General features: G+C 30.7%; 4 protein-coding genes and 1 long non-coding RNA gene across 15 annotated transcripts; 3 read left to right on the top strand and 2 right to left on the bottom strand.

Annotated features, from left to right (window-relative positions):
• Positions 1 to 7,045: 7,045 nt before the first annotated feature.
• Positions 7,046 to 8,172, top strand: LOC137836792 (uncharacterized). Its single transcript, XM_068645531.2, has 2 exons — positions 7,046 to 7,684; positions 7,769 to 8,172. The coding sequence occupies exons 1-2, from the start codon at positions 7,434 to 7,436 to the stop codon at positions 7,992 to 7,994; spliced, it is 477 nt and encodes a 158-aa protein (XP_068501632.2). The 5' UTR covers positions 7,046 to 7,433; the 3' UTR covers positions 7,995 to 8,172.
• A 288-nt stretch (positions 8,173 to 8,460) lies between these two features.
• Positions 8,461 to 12,234, bottom strand: LOC137836793 (uncharacterized). Of its 5 annotated transcripts, none has more exons than XM_068645532.2 (4): positions 11,421 to 12,234; positions 11,057 to 11,166; positions 10,771 to 10,878; positions 8,461 to 8,945 (listed from the first exon to the last, which is right to left on the bottom strand). In XM_068645532.2, exons 3-4 carry the CDS (start codon positions 10,862 to 10,864, stop codon positions 8,725 to 8,727), a joined length of 315 nt encoding a protein of 104 aa, XP_068501633.2. In that variant the 5' UTR covers positions 10,865 to 10,878; positions 11,057 to 11,166; positions 11,421 to 12,234; the 3' UTR covers positions 8,461 to 8,724. The 5 variants fall into 5 exon arrangements, with proteins under 5 accessions (XP_068501633.2, XP_068501635.2, XP_068501636.2 ...); XM_068645534.2 differs by having other exon boundaries at positions 11,057 to 11,162; positions 11,421 to 11,626; XM_068645535.2 differs by having other exon boundaries at positions 11,250 to 11,606.
• On the top strand, positions 11,753 to 14,104 carry LOC137836790 (Tetratricopeptide repeat (TPR)-like superfamily protein). The gene is made up of 2 exons (XM_068645523.2): positions 11,753 to 11,989; positions 12,377 to 14,104. The coding sequence occupies exons 1-2, from the start codon at positions 11,753 to 11,755 to the stop codon at positions 13,955 to 13,957; spliced, it is 1,818 nt and encodes a 605-aa protein (XP_068501624.2). The 3' UTR covers positions 13,958 to 14,104.
• Positions 14,105 to 14,952: 848 nt separating this feature from the next.
• LOC150027800 (uncharacterized) lies at positions 14,953 to 15,841 on the top strand. Its single transcript, XR_016520368.1, has 3 exons — positions 14,953 to 15,061; positions 15,285 to 15,379; positions 15,616 to 15,841. It is a non-coding gene; the product is annotated as an uncharacterized LOC150027800 (long non-coding RNA).
• Positions 15,842 to 16,402: 561 nt separating this feature from the next.
• LOC137836791 (benzaldehyde dehydrogenase, mitochondrial) lies at positions 16,403 to 21,233 on the bottom strand. Of its 7 annotated transcripts, none has more exons than XM_068645528.2 (12): positions 20,996 to 21,233; positions 20,774 to 20,905; positions 20,123 to 20,257; positions 19,875 to 20,017; positions 19,618 to 19,771; positions 19,293 to 19,522; positions 18,444 to 18,533; positions 17,850 to 18,023; positions 17,469 to 17,606; positions 17,101 to 17,238; positions 16,940 to 17,001; positions 16,403 to 16,827 (listed from the first exon to the last, which is right to left on the bottom strand). In XM_068645528.2, exons 2-12 carry the CDS (start codon positions 20,847 to 20,849, stop codon positions 16,554 to 16,556), a joined length of 1,614 nt encoding a protein of 537 aa, XP_068501629.2. In that variant the 5' UTR covers positions 20,850 to 20,905; positions 20,996 to 21,233; the 3' UTR covers positions 16,403 to 16,553. The 7 variants fall into 7 exon arrangements, with proteins under 7 accessions (XP_068501629.2, XP_068501631.2, XP_090157315.1 ...); XM_068645530.2 differs by having other exon boundaries at positions 16,905 to 17,001; positions 20,996 to 21,184; XM_090301189.1 differs by having other exon boundaries at positions 17,101 to 17,253; positions 20,996 to 21,135.
• Between the last annotated feature and the right edge of the window lie 6,074 nt (positions 21,234 to 27,307).

Consider the following 27,307-nt stretch of genomic DNA (forward strand, 5'->3'; position numbering starts at 1 on the left):
ATATTGTGCATGGGTTTACGTATATGCAAAAAGTCTTGTGTAAAAATCATAATATTGGATAACTGTTGTTCTTTTATTATCAGCCAATGCATGAACATGTTCTGAGAAACTGTCTCTTCCATACCAATTGCATGCATATGCGTTAGGTTCAATGAAAAATTTGACTCTCATAAGTGTGATGAAAATAATTAAAATAAATGTAGTATGACTCTGTTTTCAACTTTTATCGTGTCTTTCATGTAAAATCACGAGTTTTTTTAAAGGTTTTTGTCATAAAAAACATACAATTGCGTACAAATTAAATTGTGCATGGGTTTACGTATATGCAAAAAGTCTTGTGTAAAAATCATAATATTGGATAACTGTTGTTCTTTTATTATAAGCCAATGCATAAACATGTTCTGAAAAACTGTCTCTTCCATACCAATTGCATGCATATGCATTAGGTTCAATGAATTATTGCAAAGTTATATAAAAAAATGACAATGAGATAGAAGTTGACTCTCATAAGTGTGATGAAAATAACTAAAATAAATGTAGTATGATTCTGTTTTTCAACTTTTATCGTGCCTTTCGTGTAAAATCACGAGTTTTTTTGAAAGGTTTTTGTCATAAAAAACATACAATTGCGTAAAAATTAAATTGTGCATGAGTTTACGTATATGCAAAAAGTCTTGTGTAAAAATCATAATATTGGATAACTTTTGTTCTTTTATTATAAGCCAATGCATGACATGTTCTGAGAAACTGTCTCTTCCTTACCAATTGCATGCATATGCGTTAGGTTCAATGAAAAAATGATGATGAGAGAGAAGTTGACTATCATAAGTGTGATGAAAATAATTAAAATAAATGTAGTATGACTCTGTTTTTCAACTTTTATCGTGTCTATTGTGTAAAATCACGAGTTTTTTTAAAGGTTTTTGTCATAAAAAACATACAATTGCGTACAAATTAAATTGTGCATGGGTTTACGTATATGCAAAAAGTCTGTGTAAAAATCATAATATTGGATAACTGTTGTTCTTTTATTATAAGCCAATGTATGAACATGTTCTGAGAAACTGTCTCTTCCATACCAATTGCATGCATATGCGTTAGGTTCAATGAAAAAATGATGATGAGAGAGAAGTTGACTCTCATAAGTGTGATAAAAATAATTAAAATAAATGCAGTATGACTCTGTTTTTCAACTTTTATCGTGTCTATCATGTAAAATCACGAGTTTTTTTAAAGGTTTTTGTCATAAAAAACTTACAATTGCATACAAATTAAATTGTGCATGGGTTTACGTATATGCAAAAAGTCTTGTGTAAAAATCATAATATTGGATAACTGTTGTTCTTTTATTATAAGTCAATGCATGAACATGTTCTGAAAAACTGTCTCTTCCATACCAATTGCATGCATATGCGTTAGGTTCAATGAAAAAATGATGATGAGAGAGAAGTTGACTCTCATAAGTGTGATGAAAATAATTAAAATAAATGTAGTATGACTCTGTTTTCAACTTTTATCGTGTGTATTTCGTGTAAAATCACGAGTTTTTTTAAAGGTTTTTGTCATAAAAAACTTACAATTGCGTACAAATTAAATTGTGCATGGGTTTACGTATATGCAAAATGTCTGGTGTAAAAATCATAATATTAGATAACTGTTGTTCTTTTATTATAAGCCAATGCATGAACATGTTCTGAAAAACTGTCTCTTCCATACCAATTGCATGCATATGCGTTAGGTTCAATGAATTATTGCAAAGTTATATAAAAAATGATGATGAGAGAGAAGTTGACTCTTATAAGTGTGATGAAAATAATTAAAATAAATGTAGTATGATTTTTTATCGTGTCTTTCCTGAAAAATCACGAGAATTTTTAAAGGTTTTTGTCATAAAAAACTTACAATTGCATAAAAATTAAATTGTGCATGGGTTTACGTATATGCAAAAAGTCTTGTGTAAAAATCATAATATTGGATAACTTTTGTTCTTTTATTATAAGCCAATGCATGAACATGTTCTGAGAAACTGTCTCTACCAATTGCATGCATATGCGTTAGGTTCAATGAATTATTGCAAAGTTATATAAAAAATGATGATGAGAGAGAAGTTGACTCTCATGAGTGTGATGAAAATAATTAAAATAAATGTAGTATGACTCTGTTTTTTAACTTTTATCGTGTCTGTAAAATCACGAGTTTTTTTAAAGGTTTTTGTCATAAAAAACTTACAATTGCGTACAAATTAGATTGTGCATGGGTTTACGTATATGCAAAACGTCTTGTGTAAAAATCATAATATTGGATAACTGTTGTTCTTTTATTATAAGTCAATGCATGAACATGTTCTGAGAAATTGTCTCTTCCATACCAATTGCATGCATATGCGTTAGGTTCAATGAATTATTGCAAAGTTATATAAAAAATGATGATGATAGAGAAGTTGACTCTCATAAGTGTGATGAAAATAATTAAAATAAATGTAGTATGACTCTGTTTTTCAACTTTTATCGTGTCTTTCATGTAAAATCACAAGTTTTTTTAAAGGTTTTTGTCATAAAAAACTTACAATTGCGTACAAATTAAATTGTGCATGGGTTTACGTATATGCAAAAAGTCTTGTGTAAAAATCATAATATTGGATAACTGTTGTTCTTTTATTATAAGCCAATGCATGAACATGTTACGAGAAACTGTCTCTTCCATACCAATTGCATGCATATGCGTTAGGTTCAATGAATTATTGCAAAGTTATATAAAAAATGATGATGAGAGAGAAGTTGACTCTTGTAAGTGTGATGAAAATAATTAAAATAAATGTAGTATGACTCTGTTTTTCAAATTTTATTGTGTCTTTCGTGTAAAATCACGAGATTTTTTAAAGTTTGTCATAAAAAACTTACAATTGCGTACAATTTAAATTGTGCATGGTTTACGTATATGCAAAAAGTCTTGTGTAAAAATCATAATATTGGATAATTGTCGTTCTTTTATTATAAGCCAATGCATGAAAATGTTATGATAAACTGTCTCTTCCATACCAATTGCATGCACATGCAAGGTACGTCTACGTCGCATATGAGAATTGAGAATGCGTGGTTGATTTGTTTATTATAATTAAGTTGATTGCATAATTAAGATACGAGAAACGGTTACGATAAACAAACACGTGTTAAAAAATAAAATAAATCATGATTTATTATTAAAAAATATCTATAATCAATTATACTCAGGAGTAATGAACACACTGTTCATATATTCTTTATATATTATAATGATAATATAGACAATGTCAAATGATCCAAAGTCGTATTTCAAAAAATCTAATAGTAAATCCAATCAATAAAGTATTTAAAACTTACCTGTGATTAACAGGGTTAAAAATAACAACGAATGAAAGGTTTGTTGAGATTGTTGTGAAAAAATAAATTATAAAGTAGAGATTACAAGACAGGAAGCATGTTGACAATCAAGTATTTATAGCAGTAAATTATTCATCAGTTGCTAAATATATCACTAATTCAATCATTTAAATAAATTTAATTTGTTCAACCATATGTTAACCAAAAGACAATTGAATATCATTAATGAAACACGACGTACACTAATTTACTCAATACCTTGTTCGCGTAGGCTTTTAATATTTTTATCATGTGCAAAAAAGATTGTTCATAAAGTTCAATTAAAGACATAATTGAATTGTCAACCTGCATTAAAAAACTATTTACAAAACAACAATTAAAGGTCAACAACAGTTATATTAGACCGTCTACCCTAAAAATATAGAATTAATAGAAATAACATGTAAAAATAAATTTAAATAGATTAATCTTAATTAAAACAATGAATCTATTTACAATTACAATCCAATAATCTATAATTAAAATTATTAAGTGTGAATAAAATTATACTCATCATCTATTAATGTGAAATTTAGTTTTTAATATATTTATTGAGTATGTGTTTAATTTACCCTTACTTTAACTTTTGTTAAAATTCAAAATTTGACGGAAAAGAATTAAAAATGGATGTAAATTAAACCATAAACTTATTTGAAGAAATTTTCTTATTAACCTTTATAGGAAAAAAATTATAAAACAAATATTTTTATATAGGTAAATAACTGCTTGTAAATTTTTAAAATTCATTTTTATTAATTTATTAAAAATCTTATTTTGAGCTAATTTTAATTTAAGGTGAGATTGTATTTTCTTGTAAAAGGTGTGGGGATGTGTCGGTTGTGTGACCATGTTTTTTCATATGCTTCTCTGTTTATGTTTTTTTTTTCGTTTTCTGTAGTGTAGAATAGGGATCAATAAAGGGAACTAATAAAAAATGGAACATTTATTTTTAAAATGGTTATTTAATTGTTTTTATTGTAACTATTAATTTTATAATAACTATATTAAAGAGTTTGTAGAAAATAACTGTTTAACTGTTATATTAACGACCGTTTTTTTATTAGCTGACAGTTTTTCTATGCTTTTTTTAACTGCAACGACCGTTTTATGTTGACCATAAATAAAATTTAAATTTTAGAAAATATCAATTTTCTATAAACATTAATGATTTGTTTGAATGGAGTTTTTACACTTTCCAAGAATTGATTTATTGACTAAAATATAATGGTTAGTATAACAGTTTCGATGGAGAGAAATGAGTAGAAAGAAAGGGAGATTTGAACATATATAAAGTGTGAGGATTTGTGCTCTATATTTTTGTATTTTTAAAATAATAATAATAATATTTTTTTTTTATATAATGATAAATTATTGTTGTTATTTGAGGTGTTAATCTAACCGAGATGTCAAATTGTATAATGATATCTAACATAAAATTTTTTATAAATAAAATGTGATGATGGATGTGAAAAATGTTGGTTATTCATATCTAATTACAATTATATAGTTTGATTATAATTGATTAAAAATGGTTTGCTTAATTAGTTGGAAGTGAAACTTGACTCTAGAAAGCTTACAAAATTCACAAGTAAATATTATCTCACACTTGCCTTCACTTATTTTTTTTCATATATGATGATTGTGGAATGTGAACATCATTTGTAAAGCTATCTGATGTTATACAATTGTATAATCGGTGTGGAGAATGATAATTTGTTAATCATTTGATTGACCATCACATATTCACGTTACAAATTAAATTATTCCAACTATACAAAATATGTGTTCCTCGTTCCACAACCGATTAGGCCTGCAGGGCGACTATGCATGCAAGTCTAGTTGGTTATGGATCGAGTGACACGTGTTTTGTATTGTTGGGGAAGTTTAATTGATCTTCTTCGTGTTCACATCATGTTATATGTATTTTCCAAATGTTTATTGTTTAATTCAAAGTAAGTTAAGGATAAGGAAATATGATTGATCATTGTAATTGGTTAGGCAATTTTCACTTGTCATGTATTAACAATTGCATGGTGTTCTTACAAGATCGGTTATCGTCTATCAAGTTCCCATTTTCAACACCTTCTTTAGTCTCTTGGTCTCTTAGTGTTTTTTTTTTTTTTCTAGTCTTTCAACCTCTGGTGATCCCTTTTGGTCTATTGGTTAAATGATTGAGTTTATTTGCAAAGACACTCAATACTGAAATTATATGTGAATATATCTAGGTCACAAATGTCATGGTTAAAACAATCATTACTTCTTATCTTTGAATTACTTATTTATATTTTTTCTATGGGTTGAATAATTTCTTATTGGATATAATATAGTTGTTGTTGAGTCAAATAATTGGTACGTCAAATGTCTTTCAGTTTTCAACAATACACATTGTATTTGTAAACATTTTTAGTTGTTAAGTAGATAAAAACTCCATAATTCAAGTGGAATAATTTTTTGTCCAAATACACAATAAAAACACATGTTTTTATTGTATGTGACCTTAAAATAAATTGATATTTTAGAAGGATTAAAATCACAATAACAAGGACTTTTTTTTTACAAAAACCAAAGATAAATAAAAAAAATTTAGAGAAAAAAAATCAAGAATATAATTATACTTCAAGAGCTGAAAACATATTTAAGTTATATAAATAATATTATTATCTTATGGGTTTTAATAGTAATTGGGGGTGCTAATTGAATGACTTTAAATTGGGCTTTTATTTTGTCCTTGTAAGTGAAATACGTACCCACGTGATTGGGTTGTTGCTGTTGAATAACAGGTTTTTGCTTCCTGCAACCCATACGAAGAGAAAAGGATTAAAGTGCAGGTAGAAATTATAGGGGTGCAAGAAGAAAAAATAGGACCAAAAGTGTATATCTGGATTAAGATAAATAATATTAATACACTATTTTGTATTTTATTTTTTAAGAAAGTGGAATTTTTGCGCATATAAAAATTATATGATATGTATTTTTGTTAGGTTAAAATTTAGAAATATAAATTAAAACCGAGAAAATAATATTAGAGTCTTCAAAATTACATAAGCTGAGCCTATTAAAAAAATGCTAGTCATCTATGTAAAAATATTTTTTCATGTATTAATTAATATTAGTAGAAAAAATCTTTCAACTTGTCTTTTAAATAGCAATTTTTTTAATTCGAGAAGACCCAAATGCATTGGATTTGAATTGCTTTCATATAAGAAACCAAATCAAATAATAAGAAAAGATAAAAACTATAATTTTTAAGAAAAATGAAGATATGAAAAAAAAAAAAATTCACGTAGTAAGAACTGTTACACATGTTTAATAAACTCTTTGGTTCCATTTGTCTCATTGTAACACAAAAAGGTGGTAGTAGATAGTGCCAAAACCAAAGACAAAGTAAAAGAGAAAGTAAAGAGAAAAAAGGGAAAGAAGATAAAGAGGAAAAGGCTCAAAGGCAAGCTAACCGTGATTTTTTGTGTCCACTTGTTAAAAACTGATTACTTTCCCACCCACTCCATCAACATTCCACACTCACCTAATACACAAAAACACAGACAAAAAGGGAAAAAAACAAAGAAGAACCATGCTGATTGATGATGTTCAACTGTGTCCTTAACTTCTTATAAATGAAATTCCAAGTTCATCAAACAAACAAACTTGTGTTTCTATGACAAAACCACCTCCCTTTTTCTTGTGCTACAATTCTACTTTTCATGGCATATTTTTTGGTACTTTCTCAGCATTTGCTTCACACATGCATAGATAGGAAATGGTTTCAATAGAATATTGTCAATGTAGCATCATGAATCCATGTTTTTTGAGCTTTTACTAACAAACGCATGGATCTATTGACATGGAACTGTTCCAACTTAATCTGTTGTTTTTTAATTTGAGTCTTCAATATGCAACTGTGTAAGATACTCAGAGGGAGAGTTTTATTGTTCATTCTGATCCTACCAAGTTCCAGCAAAACTGTTTTCTGTGGAGAATACTTGTAGTCTCTGTCCAAAAGATTGTGAGATTTCCATTTAAGCATTAGAGTGTATAATGTCAGTTATTGTAACAGTGGTGCTAATATTTGTGGGATTTGTGGTCCTGATCATATTTCATGTTTGTATTTCGGAGAGACTCTCTAGGAGAGGATCTATGGTTGAGAGGGGTGCAAACGGGGCTAGAAGCATGTCCATAGATGACTTGGAGAAGCTTCCATGTTATGATTATGTTGCCAAAGGCAACACAAGCAGCCCTGTGGATTGTGCAGTTTGCTTGGAGAGCCTCATCACTGGAGATAAGTGCAGGTTGTTACCTATTTGCAAGCACAGTTTTCATGCTCAGTGTGTGGACACATGGCTTCTCAAGACACCCTTATGTCCAATTTGCAGGTCCAATGCTCATTCTCATAGTGAAAACCAAGTTATAGGTAACAGTGACTACTTGGTTGCACCAAATAGTGTGTCTAGGGAGAGCCAAACTGCCACAAGAAGTCAGCAACATGACAATATGGTGGTATTGGTACAGCTGAGAGAAAGCCTAGAAAATGGTCCATCAACAAATGTTATCATGGAAAATCCAACATTAGGAAGTCTGAACTTGGTCAGAGAGGAGTAGAATCAAGAGAACACTAACAAAAGATTCAACTGAAATCAGATATCAGTTACCACTTTGCTTCATGCAGAATAATTTCAGCTTTGTGAGGGGTAGCTCAAAAAACTAATATTGTTGACATATTTGATTGATGAACAATTAGTCTTCTAGTATTATCATAGTTATTTTGATTTTTGCTCCATTTGGTTGTGATTAATTTTCTTTCATTGTCCCTTTTTAATCTTCTGAGCACAAGTACTTCGTTAATGTTGAATACTTAACTGAAGTAGAACTTCGGTTCTAACTCATTAAAGGTTACAGCCATTCAGAGACATTATATTTTAGTAACTTTTTTAACAATTAAAATAGCCAATAATTACCATTTTTGAATTGTAATTTAATTTTGATTTGAAGAATAATACCACTAACATTGATAGCATTATATGGGAAGTGTAGTTCATTTATCTTAATGTTGCAGATAAATCAAACATAAAAAATAATTTTCTCCAATGCATTGAAAACACAATGGTCAAATGGATACAAAACCGTCTAAAACATTCATAACTGAAAGGAACTTTGAATGTGTATAATAGAACGCTATGAAACTAACACATGAAAACACGAATGTGCAAACTTGATAACATAAGCATGATTGGCACACGATTCAGGACCTTCTCCCTTCATCCCCGTTCTTCCCTCTCCTCTCCAAGATGAACAACTTGTGAGTAGAAACAAAGGGGTCTCAAAACACCATCTACTGTTCTTTCTTAACAGCCTGTGAAGATTGCTGAGCATCCCCTGTAGGCTGATTAATGCTAGCTTTGGCCTCAGCAACAAATTTAGGATCAGGTTCGTGTTTATCAGCAGGTTCTCTCATTGCCAAATATATGTAAAATGCTATGACTACATTGACAGATATCACAGCAAGAAATCCACTCACTAGTGTCATAGAGTAAGGGGACAAATTGGATGCTCCTGGTACAAACAAGGAAACACAGTAGGGTTAAGGTGGTAGTTTTGCAATTTCCATTCTATTTTTCAATTGGGTCTTGTTCACAACAGGTTGGGTAACATTAAAGGCATGAAATGAAAAGAACAAAATCAGAATTCAGTGACAGTCTAAAGGTTTTACATTGTCATGCCACCATAGACTGATATATATGGTAAGATTATTGAGTTTTATAATAATTAACTTCAAAGTCATCTATCTAAGTTGATTTGTAATTGGTTAATAAAACTCTAAATATCTTTATACTGACAATATATGAAAATTAAATATAATGAAAAATGATAAGATTGTTGAGAATAGAGAAATCAACATTTGAAGAGCCTTAATATACCTAGATGTCAGTATAGCAAGACAAGTAATACAGATTAAAGTAGTAAAAAAATTGCTTAAGGAATCAAGTGATCCAGATAGCATTTTGAAGCATTGACTTAAAGCATTTATCACAAAAGTACGGACAAACAACCATTTCCAACTGAGCTTAAGTGCCATAAATTTTCCAGTACCTCAATGCTTGAGGTTAGGCAATTGTGGCATTTCCAAGTCAAAAGTAAATTCACATAGACATACATTGAAACTAATTTCCCATATTAACTTTTGTGGTAATAAAAAGTCAAACAACAACAATTTCTGGTTAGAATGGGGTGTGTGTGAATAACTTGTTAACTCAATTCCATAGGTAATGATGCAATCAGTTTATAACGACGAAAGAGAGAACAGAAGTAAAATAAAGAGCATCACCCTTTAACAACCATTTAAAAGTTGTACATAGAGCTAAAAATTAACTCCAATATGCATAGTGAACAACAGGTTTTCACAGTTTACTTTTTCAGACCATAGATGAGGATTGACTTAAACGCATATCTCCATTACAATGATTCTAATACAAATTGTTAGCAAAATAACCTCCATCAGAAGCAGAAAATTATCTTCCCGTGCAACAGCATATACATATACCATACCATATGGGCAAAACTACCCATTTCCTAAGAGGCTAGGTATATATGTATAGAGATAAAACTTCCTAGATGATTTGAAAAAGGCAAATTCAATGTCAGGACCAAGGGCATTTTATGTTCTCTTTTCACTTTATTGTTTTAAAATCTGTATTTTAAAAAAAATCTACACTGCTCACTACTCAGCAATCAATTTCTCAGCCAAAATCTACTAAGTTTCAAAATTATTTCCAAAACATGCGTTTTAAAGATAAAAAACAGAAACAGCTTGGAGATGTTTTTTTCATCATCTTCTATTTTCTTCAAGAGCTCTATTGAAGTAGTCACATCAGAAAACAAACTTTTAGAAAACAGAAACGTGCTAAGGAGACAAACACTTCCAAATAAAATCAGGACAAACAAATTTCAGAAAACAAAAACCATTTTCGAAAATAGTAACCACACAAGGCCCAATAGTCTTTTTTAAACATCATCAACTAAAAATCATGGTAGAAACTACTTTTGAGATAATTATTGTCAAAGCCAACCAAAAAATCATGCATGACAATTTCTGATTGGATGACGCTGAGAATCGTGAGTGCATACATACTCTATTTGCTCAAAAAAGAGAAAGTAAAATACCATCACATCAACAACAGAAAAAAAAAAACAACTAACAAAAGGTTGGCTTGAAATAATGAGAAACTCTACATTTGCCCTTAAAATGAACTTCACAAACTCAACCAGTCAAGCTGATAGATAGATGATATAAATCACACATATTAGAGTACTAACCAACACCCACTTCAAAACAACAACAACAACAACTCATAAAGACTTAAGTACATTAGACTCTTACCAGGAAGCATGTTGTGATTAAAAGCATACAATATTGCAATGGGGATTGCCCACATGAACAATGATGCAACGAAAAACTTCTGAATCACTCTCATTTTGCCTCAAGTTCCTACAAAAAAAATATTAACAGAAAGGTAAAATTTTTGTTCAATAATCATAACCACTCTTTCTTTTAATATTTACTTAATATTATTAACACTAGGCTTCCAATTGATAAATACTTTTCTAATTAAATCTCATATTTATAATCATTTAATAAATACTTGTAAGTGGATAAAAGCTATAACCTTTGAATCCGAGGTAACCATTTTCTCCCATTCTCATGCCTAGTAACGAACTGTCCTTGAAAGCTATAACCGCTGAATCCGAGATGAGTCTAAGGGCCAAGGTGGTCTACCTTAAAAACGGTAAAAATGATAAATTTAACATATATTAACTGAATACAAATTCTTAAATTTGCGAGTCTTAATAAACTCGAACCTAGTTAAGTAGAATCTTTTTTTAGTAGGGTCGTGTGAACTCGAGCAAACTCGTGTAAATTCGCGAGTTTAGAGTGGATTCAGCGAGCTCAGTTGGACACTAGGAAAAAAAGAGAGCAAAAAACGACACTGAAATTGTTTGTTTCTAGGTCATGATTTATGCAGAACGCACCTTGGTAACAATTCCGAGGTCACTGGTTCTCTCTTGCAACTTTCTGTGCTTTTGGGGTGTTGTTGTTGCGTTCTTCTGTCGCAGGAACAGATCTGTGTTGGTGTCTTTCCCAGGTTGTTTTGCGTTTCGACCTTCTTCTCCCTGCGTCTCTGGTTTCCTTTCTCTTCCCGTTTCATAGACAAGACTACAAATTAGTGGGTTGGGCCTCACTTTAAGTCCAACAACTTTTTTTTTAAATAGTTTTTTTTTTTCAAAGAATTTGTCATATTGAACCGGGTTGAAACCATCCATCCAAATGTAACCCGAAGGTACATTTCCTCCATGACTGTGAAATGGCTTCCAAGAGCTTGAAGCTATCGGATTATCTACGCTTCTTCTGCAATTTCAATTTCAATCCTTTAACCCATCAACACTTTCCAAGCCTAAACAGCACCAGAGGGAAAAGCTCCATAGGTTTGAGGCAGTACCCTCTAGAGCTCGTTAGAAGCTTCTCGGCTGCACATTTTAACCATGGTAACTCCACCCAAAGGAAAGGCCGTGGACAACCTCACTATTTTGATGAGTCTCAGGTACTGTTGCTGAAAATTTTCATTTTTTCTCATTTGGGCATGGACTTTTGCTATGTTAGACGAAATGGGTATTGTAGAAAATTGCTTCTTGTTCAAAGAGTGTAGTGTTGGGTTCACTATGATGTAGAATGAGATAATGGGTTGATTGAAAAGATGAAAAAAATTTAATTTTTAGTGTAATATTCAAATTGTTAAAATTAGCTTTTGGAGAAGTAAGATTGTAAAGTGAATTCAACTTTTCCTACAAATCAAATCAAAATTAGTTTGTGGATGAACTTATTTGTAAAAGGTATGGCGGATTAGTTATTTCTTCAAAAATATTATGTTAAATTTCTTGGATTTTGTTTTTCTTGTGTTGCTTAGTTGGTTAACTTTATAATGTCTTAGGTGGAGAGAGTAATGGGAATCATGGTTAAAGCAAAGACAACAAGAATGTTCTATAAGCATAGCATAAATGGTGATGATTGTAGTGTTGGAAAGGAGTCACCTACTTTTTCTCAAAATCCTATTGGCAGTCCTGAATCATGTTCACAGGTCGCAGTTGATGTTGACACACTCACCAGAATCATCAACGACCACCCTTTCCCATTGCAACCCCTTCACGCTACACTCCTCCACCTCCTCCCTCCTTCCACTTTCTCCACTACCCTTGTGGAAAACGTTCTCGGCCGCTTGTTTTCTTCACATTCTAATGGCCTCAAGGCCTTGGAGTTCTTCAACTACTGCCTCATCCATTCCCATTCCCCCCTAAGTCCTGATTCACTCAACATGACTCTCCACATCCTTGCACGAATGCGTTATTTCGACAAAACTTGGGTCCTGTTGCAGGACATTGCAAGAACCCACCCTTCTTTGCTCACCCTTAAGTCAATGAGCATTGTGCTCTCCAAAATCGCCAAATTCCAGTCCTTTGAGGACACCCTTGATGGGTTTAGAAGGATGGAAGATCAAGTGTTTGTTGGCAGGGAGTTTGGCACTGACGAGTTCAATGTGCTTCTTAAAGCATTTTGCACACAGAGGCAAATGAAGGAAGCCAGGTCCGTGTTTGCAAAGCTCGTGCCACGGTTTAGTGCTAATACCAAGTCCATGAATATTCTGCTCTTGGGGTTCAAAGAATCGGGTGATGTTACTTCTGTTGATATTTTCTATCATGAAATGGTTAGGCGTGGTTTTAGTCCGGATGGAGTGACATTTAATGTTAGGATTGATGCTTACTGTAAGAAAGGTTGTTTTGGTGACGCTTTGAGACTTATGGAGGAGATGGAGGGGAGGAATGTTGTCCCTACCATTGAAACTATAACTACTTTGATTCATGGAGCAGGGTTGGCTCGAAATATAGGCAAGGCGTGGCAGTTGTTTAATGAGATTCCTTCGAGAAAATTGGTTGCTGACACTGGGGCTTATAATGCTCTAGTTACTGCTTTGGTTAGAAATAGAGATATTGAATCTGCTTTTTCCTTGCTGGATGAGATGGCTGAAAAACACATTGAGCTTGACAGTGTGACTTACCATACAATGTTCTTAGGATTGATGAGATCAAGAGGGATTGAAGGTGTGAGTGAGCTTTACCAGAAGATGACTCAGAGGGGTTTTGTTCCAAAAACAAGGACCGTTGTGATGCTGATAAAGTATTTCTGTCAAAATTATAGGCTTGATTTAAGTGTAGGTCTATGGAAGTACCTGGTGGAGAAAGGGTACTGTCCCCATGCTCAAGCTTTAGATCTTCTGGTCACTGGATTGTGTGCAAGGGGTTTGGTGCATGAAGCTTTTGAGTGCTCCAAACAAATGTTGGAGAGAGGAAGACATATGAGTAGTGCATCATTTCTGATGCTGGAGAGGTTTTTGTTGCAGGCAGGTGACATGGACAAGTTGAAAGAGCTTGACCAGATGATTAAAAAATTGCAAAGTGTCTTACCACCGTCTAGAGGAAACACTACTGGTGTTTCTACCTCTACGGTTATAATGTAGCATCATTTAGTCTCAAATACAACAACAACTATTGCCGCCTGATTTTGGTGGATTTTTCTTTGTACTAACATGTTATTTCTGTGAATTACTATTTAATGATTTATAGTATGTTGATTAAATAAAAGTCTTCCAATTTGTTGATCAAAAGCTTAGTTGGTGAAGTTAAAACGTCTAGGTGGAGATGGAAAGGAAAATCATAGTTTAAGGCCCAGACAGACAGTGTTCTTTAAGCACAGATGGCAAAGTTTACCTTGATGGAAAGGAGTCACCAAAATTTCCCTGAATTTTATTGACATACATGTGCATTTGAACTTTACTCACGAAGTGTCAAGGTCACTGGCAGCTTGTCTCTGCTTTTGGTTGTTGATGCTGCTCAGGGAGTCCAAGCACAAACTGCTGTGAACTTTTACCTTGCCTGACAGCCTGTGTCTAACCTAACAATTGTACCTGTTATAACCACGGTTCACCAGCCAACTGCGGATCCTGATTGGGCTAAAAGCCTTATTAAAGTTGGTTTTTATTTTGACCCTAGTGATGTGTTGCTAACATCTATTAAAACTGTAGAGGGTCTTGAGCAAGTGCTTTTGGCAGTCATACGCATACATTCCCCTCAAGGGAGGAGTGATTCTCCTCTATGCATGGTTTTGTTTTATTCATACTAAGATAGAAAGGGGGTAAAAATGCCATGTTGCTATTGTTGATGGTGTCCTGCATAAGGGGTATACGATTTCTTCTGCAGCTAGTAGGCAGTCATATGAAGCTTTAGATACAGGCAGCATGCATCCTAAACTTGCACCAACTGGAATCTTGCTTACTAAAGAAGTTGGCTATGTTATAAATGGCATGCAGTAAACCAAAGAGACATGTGTTAGTGATACAGCTTACCATTCTCAGAGTTTCAAAGAGCCTCTTCCAGGTATAGCCATTATCTTTCACTTTCCATCTTCAAGCATTGATTTCTTAACATTTTTGTAGAAAACTATTAAATTACTTGTCAGACCCATGCATGTGGGCTATTCATGTACTGCTCTTTGCTGCATAGAATCTCTTGGATCGTGTATACCTCATTCACATTTGCAACACTTATAGGTGCTACATAATGGAGTAAGTGAAAATAGAATGAGTTCATTTCATTGCTTGACCATCATTATTTTTCCTGTAAAAAATAAATCATCAAACTAACATGTTATTAAATTTGTTCTCTCTTTCTTCATGTGTAAGAGAATGTTATTTTTAGTTTTTATACATGCATTTCTCATTGTCTTGTTTTTAATTATTTGATAATTTTAAACTCCAAACATATGGTGTTTTCTGGCTTTCTACCCAGCCGATGGATCTAATTTTGAAGCACCAAATTACGGATCAGAGAAGCTGACATGCAATGATGCCAGTCTGTATTACAAAAGACTAGTTCTGTTACAGGTATGGGGTTTGGTCTTGTATAGTGGCTGTGTTTCTTTGATGCTTATGATAATTAAGTTTTTACTAATGGCTTAAGGGCTTCTGCTATCTGCATCTACTAGGATATTCTTTTACATAGCACTTGTTGATGCCACAAACTTCATGAACAAAAAAGTTCTGAGTTTTAGGTTCCAATTTGAGGCAAGTTTTGAACTTCTTACTCGTATGCAAATCTTGGACTTTTCTTATCCTTGCAGAATATGAACCAGAAGCGTAAAATGGACTCCTTCCACTCTAACCATACCTCTGAGCTTAGGGACAACATTTAGCCCAAGCTCTAATTTTCAAATTACTTTCTTATTCTTATTCCTTTGTTAAGATTTCGAATTAACTTGTAAACCTTAAACTGAAGACTGATAGTGAAGTTGTTAATGTGTTATATGGTTAGTTAAACATCTATAATGAAATGAAAATTTACATTAACTGATGAAAAAATTCATTAGTTCTGTAACAAATCACCATGTGAATAATAATGACTATTTCGGGAAGCTTAATTCTAGCTTAGAAATATGGTAACAACAAGTTGATTTGTAATTCTAATTCTCAAATCTCAATTAGTATGAGTCTAGTTTTACATGGATGAGCATCATAGATATGTGTGCTTCGTAAGTCACATTCCGAAGTATTCTGAATTGTGTGCTGATGTTTGTTGAGACACTAAACTTCAAGGAGAGTATTCTGAATAAACATTTGATTTTACACTTAAACTATTTCTATCATGAACAAATCTGAACCAACAACGTCCATGCATGGAACAGGTTTTCAAAAGACTATAAGAGGCCTCTATTTATTTCAAATAGAGGAAGGAAGGCATCTACTACAGAAACTCCAGCAGACAATATTTCTAATTCATAAAAGTGTAATTAATGATATCCCTTTTATAATCAGAGTTATGAACATTGGTTTGCAAATTTTTAAGACTATTTTCTGTACGTGATTTATAACACATCTTTTATTTACTTAGATTCTTTGATTACTAGAACCTTAAAAATACATTTATTAATTTCATTTAATGTTTAAAAACAATGGCACTAGGAATACTTTGGCAAATTCAATGCCTTAGGAATGTTCCACGAAAGATGCATTGCTGGTTCTTTTTCTTAGACAAGAACAAAAACACTTAGGTAGTGGAAAACTAGAGCCATGCAGGATTCTTCAAAGCAGTGACACAAGCTTTAACTTGAAGGTAGCTTCTAAGGCTGTAGATTCCCCTTACTCTCCCTTGACCACTCATTTTATATCCACCAAAAGGTATTGCTGCATCAAAGATATCATAGCAGTTGATCCATACTGTTCCAACTCGCAATGCCCGCATCAAGGTATTGGCAGTGTCTATATTCCGAGTATAAACTCCAGCAGCCAGGCCATAAGAAGTTGCATTGGCCCTTCTTATCACCTCCTCTAGATCCCTATGATTTATTTCATAGCACAGAATTAAGAGGAATTTAAGATGAGGGACTACTGAAGAATGTGCAAAAGTACATACATGATGACACTTTTATCTAGTGATTAGTAGCATACTTGAATTTCAGGATAGATTGTACCGGACCGAATATCTCATCTTTTGCTATCAACATGTCGTCCTATAATATTAAGAAAGAAAGTTATTTACTCCTACTTTTGGAACTATGTTATCACTTGTTTAGAAATAGAACCATTATTAATTGGAAGTGTCATCATGCCTGAACATTTGAGAAAACAGTTGGTTCGATGTAGTAGCCTTTTGAGCCAACTCTTTGACCACCAGATTCCAATGTAGCACCACTTTCAATGCCTGATCTTATATATTTCAGGATCTTCTTGAATTGTGTAAAATCAATCTGAAACACATACAACTATCAATGCCATCACCCTTTAAGATGTCAGCCAGATACTTAGGATTTATCGACCATAAGTTGAAGAAACTAATTGAAGTTTTTTGTTGATTTGATTATGAATGAGCAATTGCAAAAGCATAGGCTCTTTTACTTGAACAAGTTATTGAAAAACTTAGGCGGTTATTCTTGTTTGAACCAAGATTTACAGCTAATTCAGAAAGGTTCATAGATACCTGAGGACCTTGCTCAACCCCACTTTTGAAAGGGTCTCCAACTACACGTTTAATAGCACGAGCTTTAGCCTTTTCCACAAATTCATCATATATGCTTTCATGAACAAATGTGCGAGAACCAGCACAACAACATTGCCCCTATACAGAAGCAAAACAACACAGCTTGAACCATATTGGAACATATGCAATAAGTAAAAAAATTGAGAATGCATTGTTCTCATTGTGAATTATAACCGAAGAGAAATGCTAGCAATACACTCTTTAAATTACTATTTTAAAGACACCCTTCATTGTTGGTTAAAATTTATTAAAAACTGCAAATTTTATCTGAAGTAGATTGTGTTGTTATCATTCCTCATAATGAAATTAGGATAATCAAACCTGATTAAAGAATAATGCAGAATGTGCCGCTTCAACAGCTGCATCAATATCAGCATCCTTGCAGACAATGAATGGAGATTTTCCACCCAGCTCCAGAGTTACCGGCTTCAGGTTACTGCGTGCTGAGAGTTCTAGTACCCGTCTGCCGGTGTCAGAGGATCCTGTGAAAGCAAGCTACAAAAACAAAATCAACCAATTTTTATTATACTATATAGGCATAAATTGATGCATATATGTATTGCAGAGACAATCAGCAGAGTAAAATTTTACACACACACACATATATATATATATATTAAAATGTCTTTTACAAGTCCTAAAGATCTGGTCAAAATTGGTTTTAGTACCTATTGAAAACAATGGTTTTGGTTCCCAAGTTTCTAAAATGTGGTGAATTTTGTCCCTAATTCTATACTTTATTTTGATTTGGCCACTAACAAAATTTACCACATTTCATAAATACAAGGACCAAAATCATTCTTTTTTAAAAAAGGAACTAAAAGAAATGTTAACCAAATCATAAGATAATTAAAACACCTTCTACCCTTTTTTTAAAGTTTCAGGAGAATCATTCCACTAAATCTTCTAAAGTACCTTGTCAACATCCATATGAGTACACAGAGCTGCTCCAGCAATAGGACCAAAGCCACTGATAACATTCAGAACTCCAGGAGGAAGTCCAGCCTATTGCATCAAATCCATCAGTGAGGACAATTACAGAAGTATAGGCACAGGCAGGATCACAATCTTCTTGTTGTGAGCAATTTTGGAATTGCATTATTTGGTTCATTTTAAATTGAAGCTATTAATTTCCTAGAGGTCTAATTAATAAGAGTGACAATCATAACATTAAAGACGTGTTCACATTCTCTTTAAAGGAAGAGGTTATCCTTTTCTTAATTTCATTTTGGCTAAGATGAGGTTATTGATATAGTTACTATTGTGAAATGGTAAGAACTGACAAATATTCTTGTAAGAACTTTTTTTCTTGTAGAATCTTATTGATTTTGACTTGACCTCACCCCGAAAGCCAACTATGAGATATGAGGGGATTTTTACTATTCTGGTGCAATTTCACAAAGTAATTACCGAAATGGGTAAAATTTGTAAAAGTTACCAAAATGGATAAGTCGTGTAAGGTGGTATGACTTTAGTTGAAATCTGATTATATTAAATTCGTGTCACCTTGGCACGACTTACCCATTTTAATATTTTTTGAAAATTTTAACAATTTTGCTAATTAATAAGTGAAATTACACTAGAATGGTAAAAATCCCGAGATATTAATCATATCTATGTGTAATTTCAACGATCTCAAAGTGATGAAGGCATGGATTTAAGAGGAATTGCTTGCTCTATACAAGTATAATAAGATGGTCAGAGAAGTGAAACCCAACCCAGCTAGGACATAATGAAACATTTATAGGTATGTTATAAGACTACCTCAAGAAATAGCTTTGACACATAAAGGGCAGAAAGTGGTGTCTGTTCTGCAGTTTTCATTACAACTGTACAACCACAAGCTAAAGCAGGTGCAACCTTCCATGAAAAAATAAGAAGTGGAAAATTCCAAGGTACAATCTGCCCTGCTACACCAATGGGTTCATGCAAGGTTTGGACATGGTATGGTCCATCAGCTGGAACTGTTAAACCATGAATTTTATCCGCCCAACCTGAAGAAAACAGAAAAGATGCCATAGAATGTCACCTTGTTATACAATACTATAACTACATGATATAAAAACTCAAAGATAATGCAGTTAGTTACCTGCATAATATCGGAACAAGCGTACCACCATAGGTATTTCAACATTTGCAGCCTGTTCATAAGGCTTCCCACTATCCCATGTTTCAATTGCTGCAACTTCATCATTGTGTTTCTCCAATATATCAGCACAACGCAAAATTATTCGTGATCTTTCCTAGAGGAGTTCATCAAAGATAATGGACAAAAGTGTTGCACTTAAAAAACATGTAGCATTCTTGTAGCCCAAAGCAAATTAGGATTAAATAATGTTTTATTACATAAGCTGTCATCTTTGGCCATGGTCCCTCATCAAAAGCCTTGCGAGCAGCACGTACAGCACGATTTACATCTTCAACGTCTGCTTCGGCTACACTGGCAATTGTATCTCCAGTTCTAGGATCATTGGTTGGAAAAGTTTTTCCTAACAAAGGAAAAATTGCTAAATTAAGTTTTTGTGGCATAGATTGAATGTTTTCATATCAATGAAACAACAATGTTTTAAGCACATAATGGTAAGATATTAAACCAGAAGCTGCATCAACAAACAGTCCATCAATCAGAAGCTGACTGTGTTCAATTTGCACTGGTGGTTTGCTAGCCATTATATCAGCAGCAGAAGCAGCAGTTTCACTTAAACTTCTATGCCAGAGACAAGATAAGCCTGAAAATTTAGTCAATAGTCATCCAATTGTTTAGACAATAAAATTTTATGATTTTAAGATAGGATCAACAATTTGTGACACTTCTTTGAACTTTTATTTTAAGGAAATTAAGAAGTGTGTATGTGCTATGTCTCTTTCTTAAAATTTTGTTTGATTCTAACTTAATCTAATTAGTACTTACATACTTTATTTTGAACATATGATAGATATAGAATCTTCAACACACCCTTTCATGGCATATTATGTACATATGCAAATGACTTTAGTATTGTCCAAATTCGTCATGATATACTTGAGAATATCAGGTTTTAGTTCATATCAAATTCACCATGCTGCATTATCAAAAATCAAAACTTCCTTTCATGTTTTAAATTGTTTTCTCCTATGCAATCTATAGAAACCATATTCACCCTTTCCCATATATCACCAGCATAGAACACAAAAGGGTGGTTTTCATCATTTCAGTTTTTTTACTCAAAATATGCACATTATAAAAAGAAGAGATAGTTCTATACCTATGCAACGTTTAGTGACAAAAGAAGCAGAAGAACAAGACACATTATGCAGAGTGGAAAGAATTCTAGAAGCCATGATCTACTTTGCATGAAGATTCTGAATGTTGAAGTTTTTTCCCTTTCTTTGTGATCCTGCACACAGATTTCTAGTACCATTCAAAACCTGCATGAAACTAAATTCTCACCACTCTTTTAAGAGCTTAGTAAAGTGTTTGTATCTACCAATAAGCATCTCTCACAAGGCTGGAAGAGAAGGTGGAGACAACAAGTGTTATTAGCACTTAGCTCTATTCTGTAATCATCAGTGTAAAAGTTCATAAGGCCTATTAGCCTTGTGATTCAAAATTATGAGTGAATCAGGAACAAGTTGAAAGAGACATTCTAACTAAAGTGTACTGATGATAATTGCCATAATAGTTCACCTTATATGTGATATAGGAAAATGACAATCACCACCCCCAAGTTGGCTTCAAAAAAGGAAGAGATAATAAAAAGAAACAATAATAAATGTGATAATATCTTTTTAATATCTAATGTAACAAAAAATAACAAAAAAATGAAATAAGAAAGAGTATGTCTACTATGTATCGTTTTTGTTAATATATGAATTTTGGTCTAGTCTTCCATATTTTTCTTTTTTAATAATACTGTTTTCATGCGATGGTAAAAGATTGTTGTTACTTGAAGTGTCAGCTTAGTTGAGATGTCAAATTGTATAATAATATTTAAGATAAAACTTTTATTTAAAAAAGAAAGAGTATGAATGTATAAATAAGAGTTTAGGGTTGGATAATGCAAGAGAAAAATACAAAAAGGAACAACTAGTATTGTTGGACTTATTGACCAATAACGTCAAGAAGGGAAAAAATGAAGTAAATAGGATTCAAGTTTTTGGATCCAAGGCCCAATTCTTTTTCTACCAAAAGAGAAATATGGAAGACAGCTTATTCTTTATATATATATATATATATATATATATATATATATATATATATATATACATGCATAAGAGTTTATAATATCAAATTTACATTAAGAAAGAAGGGAAAAATAAATGATAAGTGTAAATATTTTTTAGTCTCATTATTTATTTATTTTATTCAATTTAGTTATATTATTAATAAAATAAATTCCCAATTTAAAAAAAATATTTAATGATAAGATCACTTTTCATCCAATTAGTACTGAAATATTTAATTTTAATAATCAAATAGTGCCGGTTTTAATTTACGCATTATACAATTTATTACCAACTTATAGTATCGGTAAAAAGTTGTTTTTATGTGATAAAAATAAATATATGAAATAATTTTTAAGTGATAACTAAATTTAAATTTAATCTATCTTTAATTTTTTACTTAATTGATTGCGTATTTAAGGTATTATGGGTTTTCTGGGGTTAGTTTTAGTTTTATATAAGATTAATTGTTGTATTTAAAATGACGAGTACTAAATAATACATTTGCATTGCCCATTAATAAAATTTATGTATTGATATATAAAAGAAAAGGATACTTTTTTCATTATACGTGCAATAATAGGAATTTTATGTAAAATGATTAATATATAAATTGCAATATTTATATTTTATTTCACACGAATTAAAGTTAATATTGCAATAATAGTCCATACATTTATTGGATTCAAATATCAGTCTAATCACAAAGTTCTTCGCATAACACATGTTTTTAAAATATGATAATAAATAACTTTTCATATTTCCATAAAAATACCACAATATCTTCATTATATAAATAAAAGCTACCAAAAACATAAACATTAAAAACTTCCAAAAATAAAAGAAATACAAAAATCGTTATAAGCAATATACGTAAATAAATTTCCCACAACAAAAAAATGATGTAAAATATACGTCACAGTGAGTTTAATAAAAGCCAATGGCCATAATAATAATAATAATAATATAATAGAAAATCACGTTAGACGAAACGTGTTTACACGTAGGACATGACTCGTCAAAATCACGTTTTGGATTGCAATAATAAAAACAACTAGAAATAGCGTTCGTGCACCAACACCAAGAAAAAGACAAACACGACTTATTATAGAAATACCAATTATGACGCTTTATACTACAAAACAAAACATTTTCATTTTTTTTTTCTTTTTTACTTCATCAATAATCATGTTATTTTAAAAGCTCCTTTTTATCGACAAAAAAAAAGTTAATTAAACAAGAAAAAATAAACCTTATATTATTTTTAAAGTGGGAAGTTACTATATAAGAAAGTTGATTAATCAGAAATTATGACAATAATTATTTTTTAAGATGATTATTATAATAAAAGTTAATTTTTTGTTTTCACCTTGGGTGATTGTACGTTGCATGGGGCTTGGGCTCTGTTATAGAATATCTTTTTGTACCTTTATATTTTGTTGGGCCACTGTTGTTAGTATGGGCCAGTATGATGCTTTGAAGGCTGTGGGCCATACTTGGGCCATGGTCCATTTACCAAGTCATAGGTGGGACCATATTTTTTTCAAGCCATTCAAATCCCAATGACTCCATATCTATATCTATATGCATATCTTATCTTATTCTTCTCATCTTTCATAAATTTTTTTAATCTTTGGGTTGGTTCATTGAGTTTTGTAGCATTCTATTTGTATTATATGCCACAAAGGTCCAAATAGAGAAAAAATTGTTCAAATAGAGAGTTGGCAAAAAAATATCTTTAAATGTTTAGTGTAGTTGTATTTTATGAATTTGAATTTGAAAATACTAATTAAACAAAAATGGTAAGAATACTCAATTAAAAAAATTAACCATGGGATATACTCATAATAATATTTTCTATTATACTTGTCATTTTAGCTTAATTAAATGATTTTTTTTAAATATATTAAGAGGTGAACTTTAAATTTAATTCAAAAGTAATATGTAAATTTCCACCCACTTATATATTTGTTATTTTAGCTTAATTAAATAGGTTCTTTTAAATATATTAAGAAGTGAACTTTAAATTTAATTCAAAAGTAGTATGTAAGATAAGGTATGCACCTACTTATATATTATGAATTGACTAAGATATGTGAACTCGTGTGTGAGATTATATAATGGGTAGTCCGATAGAAGGTGGTTTGACAAATCCAAAAAACTCTTGTTAAGATAAATTTTAAATAAGTCTAATATTATATTAAAAAATAAAGTTTAAATCTGATTAAACTTTACAAAATCGACTAATTATCTAATAATATTATCTTTAATCCGTGACATCTAAACAATGAAATGAAAAGAATGAGACTAAGTGTTGTTAGCATTTATGATATGATATTCCAAAGTTAAGGAGAAAGTTTTAATTTGAGAATTTAATTGAGAAATTGCATTGTACCTTACAACAACGAGTTCTTAACTTATTTGGGGGCAACCTGGATAAAGTTCAGCAATTCAAAACCAGCAAACTTTTGATTTGAAAAACATGTGAAAACAAATGATGAAAATGGGAACCAATTTTTGCTTTTGCAAAAACTCTGCAAATTGCACTAACTTCTGCTGACCCAATTACTGTCAGAACCTACCACTTCTAGAGAACACTGAAATTTATATTCATAACTACACTGTTTTTGTTTCTGATGTGTGTCCCTTCAAAATTAAAAGAGAATTTTTTTTTAATTTCATTAATTTTGGTGAGCTAAAAAGATAGAATTAGAGATATAGATGAAGAAGTAGTGTGTTCTGAATTGCAGGTTTGAATTGAATAGGAAGCAGCAGTAGCAGGTGTCAGATAATGGAAGAAGCTTCAATGTGTCTGAACTGAAATCTGCACTAATTTTGTTGTTGGAGTGTGGTAGACAATGGGCCATCACAGGTTTTGCAGGGCTACCCTACAAAATGCCCTTAATTAATCTCATCTGCATCATTAAGTTTAAACTTCTAAATCATGATTTATGGGAAGAAGAATATAAGGTATACCCTATTTATTCATCTCACAATATACACATAGTACAAGACAATATTTAAGACAAATAACAAGAGAATCAACATCAATGAGAATCAAATATCTTACCATACTTTCATACTTTTATACATTTTTTTAACATTTTTTTATTTATATTATAACTTTAAAATTGATTCGTCTTTCTAGTTTAAATTTTAAACTTTTAAATATTTATAATAAAGAAATTAAAAATAAATCATTACGTTCAAAATCTGTTTGATAAAAAAAATTAACTTATTCCAATATTTTTCTGACTATATTTATATGTATTCGATTAAAAATAAGTGATTTATTTATATTGGTTAGACTGTATTTATTCTAGTAGAAAGTTAGTGACAAACTTCTGAGATGAAAAGTTATTCGTTTTTATGAGATTATGTACATAGGTTGGATCTAAACTTTGAACTAGAGATAATTTCGGATGAAAGTATAAGAAAGAAAAATATATTTAACCTTTTACATATTTATAATCAATAATGTATTATGTTTTAATTAATTATCATTTATCATTTAAAATATTTTTTTATGAGTAATTAATATCAATTAATAGTGTTTTTAACTTTAAATAATGATATAATCCTTATATGAGATTTTTTTTCACTATTTTAATTTTCTTATTCTATAAATCATTTATGAAAAAATAATCTAAAAGAAAATATGACTAAGGCAAACCCTAATTAATTTCTTGCTCTCTATCATGTAGTAATATTATGAATATAGTAAAGAAAAATGTGAAAATATCTTGTGTTTGTTGATGTTGATTGAAGCCTTATATTTGTAGTGTAGGTTCCTTATCTTTGCCAGATCTATACTTGTAGGGCACCTTCTTCTTCCATGGAACCTTATAAATATCTATAACCTAATTAGACCTAACACCCTAAAAATAACATTATAATTTATGATAAAAAAAATTCAAGTTTATAGAATTTTTCTTCTAAAATGAAACATTTTATTTATTTTTTAATTACTGGGTAACAAAATAATTTATGTTTTGAAATTTGACGTGACACCTAAAGTTAAAAAAAACTTAAAAATTAGATATTCCAAATCCTTTATATAAATAAAAAATGAGGGATCTCTCTATACATCTTCTGGCTTAGCTTAGTTGATAGCTTTAACTTCATGAAAGAGAATTTTGTTTATACAATAACATGTGAACCATAATTAGAATACAATAATTTAATAGGTTCATATTTAATTAATACAAAGACAAATGTTAGTAGGTTTTTGTTTTTGTTTTATATATTTTTATAGTTCCAAAATATGTTGAGACAAAATCTTGTAATTCTTAATTTTTAAGGTAAATTATAGTCTGTTTATATTTTGTTTTTAAATTGCAAAATTCACATGTTAAATAGGGTGACCCACATCTAAAAAAATACATTGATATTTTTTAATATTTATTTATATAATAATAAATTAATCAATCCATTCAATAATATATGTAACCAATTAAAGTAAGAGAGAAATCAATATTTTTTTACTTAAATTGAGTTTAGTGATGTAAGTAACATCCATATAATAAAATCAACTTAACCCATATCGATCAAAATTTAATAAATTAAAAAAAATGGAAATATTTAATCTTTATACTAAAGATAATATTTTATCCATAGTCCTCTTATAATGTCACAAAAAGTGTAATCTACATTTAATAAAAAAAAAAATCTCACAGATGACATATACATTAAACCTTACACTCACATATGGCATACTGATAAACTTTGTGAACATAATACAAAAAGTCTATTAAAAATGTAAAATAAAATAAAAATTATTTAAAATATTAATAATAAATCTTAAAAAAAATGATGAGTTTTGATTTTTCATCTTTATTGTTAGATTTATTATTTTTGACATTTCATTCTTAAAACAAGAGTAAATATTGTAACCGATTAAAAAGTTATAATTGTTTCGTATAATTTTTTTATAGATATATGTATAAAAAGAGAATAAACTTCAATAATTTTATATAAAGATTATATATTAAAATTGTTTTATTTAAATATATTATTTTATTTTCATGTAATTATTAATCTAATCCATCGTTAACTACAACTATATAGGAGTGATTACTAGAGTTTTGACTACATATTGGAATTTATCTATCACAAACAATTTTAATATTATTTAAAAAATATCACAGCATGAATCTAGATTATTGTAAATGCCAATAAAAACATTCAAAATTTGCATAGTTTCTTCGAAAATTCAGAAACATTTAGCATAATCAATCCACCAAAAAAAACATATACAAAATTAAGAATTAGACTAAAATTATATATATTTTTTAAAAGTTGAAACCCTGAATTAAAAATGTTATTGAAGAGGAAACAAAAACTTGAAAACAAAGAGAAAAGAAAATTGAAAAGAGATAAATCAACAAATCGTGTTCTTACATTAATATATTTAAATAAAAAATAGTCGGCAGAATGTGACGATTATTAGCCGGCGATTCGTTGAATTGGATTATAATAATTAATTAATAGTAATTAAGTGTAATAATTGAATTGAAGAAAACTAAGGAAAGGAACGTGTTTAGTGTCAGAAATGGGAGAAGGTGTTAAGAATGAAA

This window comes from Phaseolus vulgaris, chromosome 4, assembly GCF_051622355.1.
Source record: "Phaseolus vulgaris cultivar YP4 chromosome 4, ASM5162235v1, whole genome shotgun sequence".
Lineage (NCBI taxonomy): Eukaryota > Viridiplantae > Streptophyta > Magnoliopsida > Fabales > Fabaceae > Phaseolus > Phaseolus vulgaris.